The 9,499-nt window shown below is 36.7% G+C and overlaps 1 protein-coding gene across 1 annotated transcript; it reads left to right on the top strand.

Annotated features, from left to right (window-relative positions):
* The first annotated feature begins 6,171 nt into the window (after positions 1 to 6,171).
* Positions 6,172 to 8,031, top strand: LOC136796507 (uncharacterized). Its single transcript, XM_067050371.1, has one exon. The coding sequence runs from the start codon at positions 6,172 to 6,174 to the stop codon at positions 8,029 to 8,031; it is 1,860 nt and encodes a 619-aa protein (XP_066906472.1).
* Positions 8,032 to 9,499: the final 1,468 nt, after the last annotated feature.

Below are 9,499 nucleotides of genomic sequence, written 5' to 3'. Positions count from 1 at the left end.
CCATATATGCCTTATTACAGTCATATAAATGAGTGTTTTAAAATTAGTTGTAATGAGTTAGGCCGTTTGTTTAGTAAGTGTTTTTATAGTCAAAAGAAAAATTAAATTTTATAAAAGAATGGAATGCCTCTGTTTTTCATTTTTTCTCCAATTTATATAAAAATACATCTTGTAAATGTGACATTAGATTACAATAGATATGTTGGAAAACTACCCGTTAGTAGCACTCTAATAACATTTTTTGTTTATTTATGTTATTTTCGCTGACCACACTCCCAACCATTTTACAGTTTTAACCACGGTTTCTAAAATCTCAGGAAAAACCTACAATTATCAGTTGCGCTACAAAAGTTAATCTTCAAATGTGAAATTAAACTTTACCGGATATTGAAAGCCGGTTAAACTGAGTTATAGAGCAAATATAAGTTAGAGTAGTTAATCCTGATAGCAACCTTCCATAGTTCCAGCTGGAATCTGTTATCTAGCGAAGCTGTATTGCATTATTAAACCATTTATTTCCAAATTCAATGAAATGGATTTGATCGAGACTGACGATTTGAAAGACGTCCTCGACCAAATCACTTTTTACAAGGGTTGGATGACAAATTTTTTCAGCTATTTTGACAGTTAAAAGTGGCCGTTGAAACAATTTTAAGTTTAATTGGGCCCGCTATTTCTAACATTACCGATAATTATATCAGTTTTAGATAACCTAGTTAACAAAATAGTAGACAAGAAACAGGTCTCTAAGTTACCGAAATTTTAATGTATCCTTGAACAAATATAAGGTATAAAATTTTAAAAGTTTTACCTGAGGCTGGTGCAGCCAACCTCAGTTTAAACCTGCGACCTAGTTTAAACAGAACTAGTAATTGAAGGCAAAGTGCCTCATTATCTACAGTACCTAGGAAAACCCTGGATATCACTGGATATCAACAACCCGATTTACCAAATCAGTGATTTCAGAAATCTTAGTTAAAACATCATTGATGCAACCGACCCTAAGTTGCGAGACGAAACTATTATCGAACTGTATTCGATATACCTGGACATACGGAGTTGAGCTTTGGGGCTCCACTAAACCTTCGAATTCCTCTCGTATACAATCCTAACAATCCAAAATCCTTCATAATATCCTCAATACTCCTTACTTTGTCACAAATAAAATCATACATAAAGATCTTAATGTTTCATAAGTAACTGATCTAGTCCGAACCAGATATCATTCCTTCCATTATAAACTCCCTAATCACCCAAACCCAATGGTTTCTAACCTTGCTTCCTCTTCCTTTCCTAAGAATCTTCCGAGGCGCCTGAAAAGGAGATGGCCACGAGAAGTTTTTGACCTGCTAATGTAGAAAATTCATAAGAGTGCTACCAATGGGTAGTTTCTCTACATACCTGTATTACTGCATAATAAAATACATTAAATTTATTAAGTGAAAGCGATCTATCTGACTGTACAGTACCCGATTCATTTGTTATAAGTAAGTATTGATAAATATATAACATGATTAGATTAATTTTTATTAATATATTCTTGTTTGAGAGAGGTTTAGTTTATTTAAAAACAAATTTGATCCTTTTTTTCTCAACTTTATTTTCAAAACCTTCCAACGTTTCGATCCTCAGGCCATTCTCAAGGATACCTTTATTTTGATGTCATTTCCTTTTTTAAAATCTTAAAAATGCCGTCTAATTGCCTTTGTCCCATATAACTTTTTCTATTCAACCTTAAAACAGAACCTCTTCTGGTTTAAGGTTGCATATGTAAATGAAAGAAAGAAGAGAAGTGGATCGTATAAGTTTTAAATTTAAGAAGGAATTATATAGAAAAAGTTATATGGGAAAAGTAATTAGCTGGCATTTTTAAGATTTTAAAAAAGAAAATGACATCAAAATAAAGGTATCCTTGAGAAAGACCTGAGGGTCGAAAAGCTGGAAGGTTTGGAAAAGAATAAAGTTGAGAAAAAAAGGATCAAATTTGTTTTTAAATAATATAACATGATATTTTATACTTATAATTTTAGTTTTACCGAGGACTGGTGCAACTGGCTCTTGGCCAACCTAGTTTTAACCGAACTAGCAATTGAATGAAAAGTGCCTGATTATCTACAGTCCTAAGAAGAAGCGTGGACACAAACTGGATATCAACAAATTCATTCACCAACTTGTTCGTTATATACAAGTCTAGCATACTTTAATCCATAACATGCGGCAGAGGCTGTCTCTTAAGATAAAATTAATATTATGAAGCGGGTTTGGAACCCAGGTCTAATGGAACTCCTTGATTCAGCATTTAGCTACAGCATGCGCACTGGCATGGCCATTGTTTTTGCCCGTTTTACCCCGGCTATTAGCAAACAATGAAGACAAAGCACAATGATGCATAGAATTGATAAGAGCCACTTAGACAATTAACCGTCCACTATTTGCTATTTAGATTTTGCAACCTTTCCTCCATTGTCGCCGCTCTAACTGTACATCTCTCCTAGCAAAACCATTATTTCTGAGTTGCCAATTTATAATCTGACCTTGTGATTATAGTTTTAGCTAGGTAACTTAATATAAAAATGAATTATTATTACATAAATTAATAATTTATAAAAGAAATAAACTCCAGCCAATTTTTGTACCTCACTCTAGACGATAGATTTAAAAAAAAAATTTTTTTTAAATAATTTATTTATTGATATTTAAAACTGTATACACATATATACAACAAGTAAATTTGCTGTAGGTGACATAGTGACATGATAAAAACATGTAGAGAATCAACCCACTGATAGAACTCCAATAACATTTCTAGAGGAGAAGATCTCGAGGCCATCTTCTTTTCAGACGCCTAGGAGGATTATTAGGTAATGAAGGAGAAGCCAGGTTAGAAACAAGTGGATTTGGGTGGTTGAGAAGTTTATTATGGAAGGAAAGGTATCTGGTTCTGGCCAAATCGGCAACATATGGAATATTGAGGTCCTGATGGATGACTTGATTTGTGACAAAGTAAGGAGCATTAAGGATTTTGGACTGTAATAATTGGATTCTGGAGGAATTTGGTTTAGTGGAGCCCCAAAGCTCTACTCCGTATGTCCAGATAGGCCTTATAATAGTCATGTAGATCAGTCTTTTGTAATGGATTGGCAATTTAGACCGTTTGTCTAGTAAATGTTGCAATAGCCGGAATCTACGAGCAGTTTCTTGTCTTTTTAGTCTTATATGAGGATTCCATGTCAGTCGTTTGTCGAGATGTAGTCCTAAGTAACGGATCTGTTCGACAGGAATGAGTGGGGTATTATTAAAGGATATTGTAGGGGAAGAGGTCATGGGTTTACGTCGATTCAATTTATTTTAATCCTCCAGTTTTGGCACCATTCTTCAAGGGTGGTGTGATGTGGGATTGGAGGGATTGGGATACAATGTAAGGATCATTGTTCACTGACAATAGACATGTGTAATTGGCATACGTGGTGAGGATTGTGTTTTTTTAAAAATTAAATATATATTTCAATTTTTAAATAAATTACTGAGTATCCAAGTTAAGCCTCAAAACAATCTCTAATATTTCTTTAAAAGTCCGATATTTCGGCCAGTTCGGCATTCCTCAAGGACAATCTAATACGTGAAATTCACCACACCAGCCCTTCGAGGAAGTCTTACTTATCTCAAATTGACTCGCAGGCCAGACTAGCTATAAAGACAGGTCAAGTCGTAACATCATCAATATGCAAAGATGTTATTTCATGGATCAAAGAAAATGGTTCAGCATGAGAGACAACAAGTTAAGAATGGTTCAACAGACAGTGAAACGTCCAACCAGAAACTTGAGAGAAGATGCTGTATTAACCCGTCTTCGGATAGGCCATACTCCACTCACCCACGGTCATCTAATGGAAAAAGAAAATGCACCGATGTGTCGCTACTGCGGAAACGATCTCACCGTTAGGCACATTCTCACTGAATGTATTGCTCACGAATTATACTGGTTCTCTTCAGATTTACAGGAGATGTTGAGAGAAGATCCCACAATAATTACAAAACTTTTTCACTTTCTAAAAATCATTAATACTTTTGATCACATATAGTCTACCCCTCCAGTGTACATCGATAAGTGGATGTAAGATGTAATATAGTAATTTTCTAACTACGTCAAATCTAATTGCAACTTTGTAAAATGAAAATTGTAATCGTAAATATATAATTTTAATTGTAAATACGTAATTTCTAATTTGCAACTTGTAATTGTAATTGTTAATTTGTAACTTTCTCACTTTGTAACTTTGTGAATATGTCAATGGTAAGCTACTAACTTTGTAAATGGCTCTAGTAGTCGAAACACTTAAATAAATAAATTATCTGAAATTGATTCAGAAACCTATAACAAGTATGATGGTCGATGTTCGACGTCACAATCTTACAATAGAGAGAAATGCTTTATTCATGCTGCCCAAATACATCGGGTTACTACATTACACAGCATACTAAGCAATCCGTGATCGGACATATATAAATTACATATTTGTACATGATATAATAAAAAAAGAAAGAAAACTTTTTTTTTTTAAAGTTAATTCAAGTTCAAATTCACCATAAGACAGCGAAGTGCGATGAAACCAGAGAAATACTCACACTCAGAGAAATCACAGCAGTGGATCAGTTTACAGTAAAACAAAAAAATATATACATTTTACCAAAACATAGATTTAAAGTAAAACATAATAAAAGGTTGGTTAAAAGAAATATTTGTTAAGATAAATAAGTAAAAAAAAAAAAATAAAATAAAAAATGTTAATCCTTACCGTCCGGACACGCCCCTCTAAAACCCCCAGGTTCTGTATCACTTTTGAAATAGTTACTTGAAACGGAAAAAGCAGACTTAAAATTAAGAAATTATTATGTTACGGTTAAATATTTTTTATTTATTTATGTAGGTACACATTTTTTACTTTATTTGGTATGAATGGGCACAATCATATCCTCTTTCCCAAGTTGTTGGCAGAGTGGAAGGTACTCTGAGAGGTACTGGAAAAGGCACTTTTCATATCACAACGGACTTTTTTCACGTTAAAAAAAGGAAGGTTCAAGACAAAGCATGTAGTACATTCCACAAATAATTAATTACTTATTATTACTATGGATAAAACAAAATACATGGTTAGCAGTAGAAATGCGAGCAATTTCGGTTATATAGATATAGAAGGAAATATGTTTGAACAGGTAGGTAGGTTTAAGTATTTAGGTTCTACGGTTAGTAGAAAAAACGAAATTGATAAGGAAATAAAAGCTAGGTTGAAGGCGGGAAATGCTTGTTATTTTTCAATTTCGAATCTGCTTAGCTCGCGCCTTCTATCGAAAAACTTAAAAATTAGAATTTACAAAACCATTATCCTTCCCACTGTTTTTTAAGGATGTGAGGCGTGGCCACTTACACTAAGGGATGAACAGCGTCTTAGGGTTTTCGAAAATAAAGTATAACGCAAAATATTCCGACCGAAAAAGGATGAATTAACGGAAGAATTTAGAATATTACACAACGCTGAATTAAGGTACCTACACCGAGTAAATATAATTCAAGTTATAGCATTGCGGCATATAAGATGGGCATGTAAGGTTGTAGGGCTTAGTAACGAGCGGATCCCTAAAATGGTAATAAACACTGAACCAACGGGTAAACGTCCGAGGGGTGGACCTAAACGTAGATGGGAGGATTGTGTCAAAACAGATTTAGTGGAATTGGGTTTAGAGGGGCATCACTGGAAGGATGTAAGCAGAGAACGTTTGGTGGTATCGACATCGAACCTTCGGCTTCGTTAGGCCTTTATTATTATTAATATTATTATTAATTATTACTATCAAAATATTTATCATTCGATCCTCAGTAAACTTTGGTCTCACGTTGGAGAGATCAAAGAGAACTTGACATTCTTGAGTCGAGGGTAGTGACGGTTGCCAAAACATATTCATAGAGATACATGTTCACCTTTTCGCACATATTTACCATCGACTAACTGCCGCTAATTATGTTTGACAGTAAATATTCAACACTGTCGCGTGATGTCTTCACAATCAGCCATTAATAAAATATTTGCTAACCATTATTACAAACATTATTGATAGAATTCGGGCTTATTTATTTATGATACAATCTCACATGACCTGTAACGAGCAGGCGTCATGTTAGTTGCCTTCCGACCAATGACAGTATGGGTCATGTTTCTCCTACTCGCTGGGACGATCCAGGCTGACCAACTCTTCAGCTGTCTCCAGACGATCGCCCAACAGTATCTCCAGAGCCGATGTCTTGCCTTTCTGTTCCCGCTGAACTTCAGTTCCCCAAGTGTCATCGACGTACCACCCGAGGTTCGGTCGCCGCTTCTGAAGAGCCTGCACGAAGACTGGGCGGTCAATCTTCCAGCCGTCAACAGGTACAGCGTAGACAACCCCTTCTTACGCCCGGGGCCCACCTGCTATCTCAATTGTGCACATATAATAATCTTAGACGGCAATGTACCCTACATCAGACAGATATTCTACATACTGTACACCTTCTACAGCCATTTTTATGAAAATGGAGGAGGCAATAGAACTAGAATAGTCATCACAGTCTCAGATGATGCCAGTGAACAGAGAGCCTATCGAGCATTGAAATACATGTTCACATTGGGTGAAATAGATGTGATATTTGTCGCTAAGGTGGACGGGGTCATCAATGTATACACATTATTTCCATACGGGAAGGACAAGAACAGCTGTCTGGAGGACAACACTGGAATTGTGAAACTGGACCGATGGATAAATGGTAGTTTCGAAAAAAAGGAAGACCTATTCCCCGATAAGATTCCAAGAAGATTTAACAACTGCACGATTAAAGTGGGTACTATGCACGACCCTCCGCACTTAATGTTGAACGAGCAAGGGGAGGGAGTGGGCGGCATCGAGTATCGGATCGTCGAGATGATCGCCCGCCATTTAGGATTGAAGATCCACTACAAGTTCTATTCGAGGAACGACACCATCTTGTGGACCAAGAAGGAGAGACCCTACGGGATCAGGACGGATCTGAGGATGGGAAGGGTCTGGATGATAGTGTCTGGACATAGCAACTACATCTTCACCTTCTCCTGTATCACCGTGCCCCACACCTACCTCACGAACCGCATCACCTGGTTCTTCAGTAACCCCAAGAAGGTGCCCAATTGGAAGTTGGTCATCTTAGCCTTCGACCGACTGTCCTGGTTCATGGTTATTGCCACTACTTTGGCATTTCCTTTAATTTTATATATACTAGCTAAATTCTCAAAAAAGAAGCATCCTTTCCAAAGTCTGTCAACTACGATGATAATCATGTTAGGTTTGCTTTTTGTGAATCCTCCGAGCGTAAAACCGAAAGGAAACTTCTTTAGGATCGCCTTCGCCTTCTGGCTCTTCTACATCATTCACGTCAATCTAGCGTACTCCGCAGGTCTGACGAGCCTCCTAATCACGGGGAAGGAGGAATCGAGAATTACCTCTTTCCAGCAAATACTGGAGCGAAACATCAAAACGGCCATGACTGAGAACATTGTCATACAGACGTCCGATGTTGATGAACCAGTGTTAAGAAAGGTTCTGTCAAATCGTATCGTGATTCAAGATTTCAGTGAGATATATTCCTATCACGATTCGGGAAACATCACCATTTTGGAACGGGAACCAACTTTCCTCTACAGAATAAAAAAATACAACTTATCATTTTACAAATCAGACTTGAACCTGGGTTTCGTCTATCTCGGGATAAAAATGAGGCGTAACCATTTCCTCATCGACAGGATAGCCGAGCTGTCATCCAGAGTCCTCGAGAACGGTTTCGTGAACATGTTCATAAAGCGCTACTGGCCTCTTCCTAAGGAGTCGGAGATGTCCGGGTTTGAGTCTTTCAACCTCAAAGATCTTACAGGACCTTTCCTTTTATTAGCTATTGGCACCACAATTTCATCGCTGGTGTTTCTAGGGGAAATCCTTAGAGACAATCTTACTAAGAAGAGGACGAAATGAATTTTCAAATTCAATCGACTTGAAGGATTGCCCACAAAAAGGAACCGCATAATCCCAAACAATGCTATTACCAGATCTTCCTCAAGAAGTTTTCTAAAGTTTAAAATGATGAAAAACGTTAGATTCACAGTGCACAAATAAAGGTAAAATGTAAATTTATTAGATGCATAAGAAAAAAATTTGTTTCTAGCATTATATCCACTACTGTTATGTGTGAATATTATATAATCAGTTGGATTAAAGAATTTTAAATTCAAAAATTTTCATGGTATTAATATATCCCTAAGATATGTTTTATTTTATTTATTTTATATGTGTGCAAGGTCATCCTTCTCAGATATAATTTTGGCGTCAGTGAGTTTTGCATCTTCTAAAACAACACATCTCATTATGAGGCTGACACTTTCAGTCAAGTGTTTATTAATCATACTAGGAGAACATGGTGGGGGGGGGAGGGGTGCGGTCAAAATAAAACACAAATAAGTTGAAATAACTTATTTAATCGTGCCAATGTTTCGGCTAGAATTTCTAACTTACATCAGGGCTACGAATAATACAAGAAGGACATGGTTGGGGGGTGCGGTCAAAATAAAATCTATTCTTATAAATATAAAATTTATATTTTAAAATTTATTTTGACCGCACCTCCCCATCATCTTCTCTTGGTATAAGTCATCCACGGTCAACTATCTCTCATGATTAACAATAATAATATAAGGTGAACATAACCAATAACGTGGGTAAGGAAAATTGAGAGAAGAAGGGGGATTAAAATAAAGATAGGGGGAAAAAGAGAATAAAACATAAAACAAACCTGTTAGCCTGAAATCTTACCGCAAAGTGGATTCTGCACCGCGAACGGCCAAACTCCAAATTAAAAAATACGTTACAGAGATGAAAAAGTATTTTTTAAGAAGAAATGTTACAAGTGGGTGAAAATAAGTAGAAAAGATCAAGTTGTAACTTAAATTAATTACACGGTTTATTTAGGTTTAACAAGAGTATTGCCTATACGTTGTTTGTCCTATCTATAAATTAGTTGGCTTTAGTGCACTTACTCATCTTCCACTAGCTTATTACCAGTGACACAGTGAGAGAGGTGGGAATTCAAGAGTTCTGCTCTACCCCTTATACTTAGTGACGTGACGGCCGTGCGGGTTGGGGCGCAGGACCCAGTGCGCTCGGTTCGGAACGTTGTGGGTTCGATTCCAGAATTGAATCTTGAAGTTTGAATTGGGGGGGCTGCCATAATGAAGGCTAGAGCCCCAGGTGGCCAACATCAGAAACTATCACCTCTAGCACTCTGGGTGAGAAGAAACCTAGATGGAAGAGCCATCTTTTCTTCAGCCAGAAGCAGTCAATTCTTTTTGTTCATTCATCAGTAATATCTACCACGAGTGAGTAGATTTACTGGAATAGTTGCTAGCAGCAGAGGAAAGAGGGGTATAGGGATGCAGAGGGAAGAAGG

This window comes from Halyomorpha halys, unplaced genomic scaffold, assembly GCF_000696795.3.
Source record: "Halyomorpha halys isolate HHAL.00 unplaced genomic scaffold, Hhal_1.1 Scaffold199.1, whole genome shotgun sequence".
Classification (NCBI taxonomy): Eukaryota; Metazoa; Arthropoda; class Insecta; order Hemiptera; family Pentatomidae; genus Halyomorpha; species Halyomorpha halys.
This window is presented reverse-complemented; position numbering and strand designations above follow the sequence as displayed.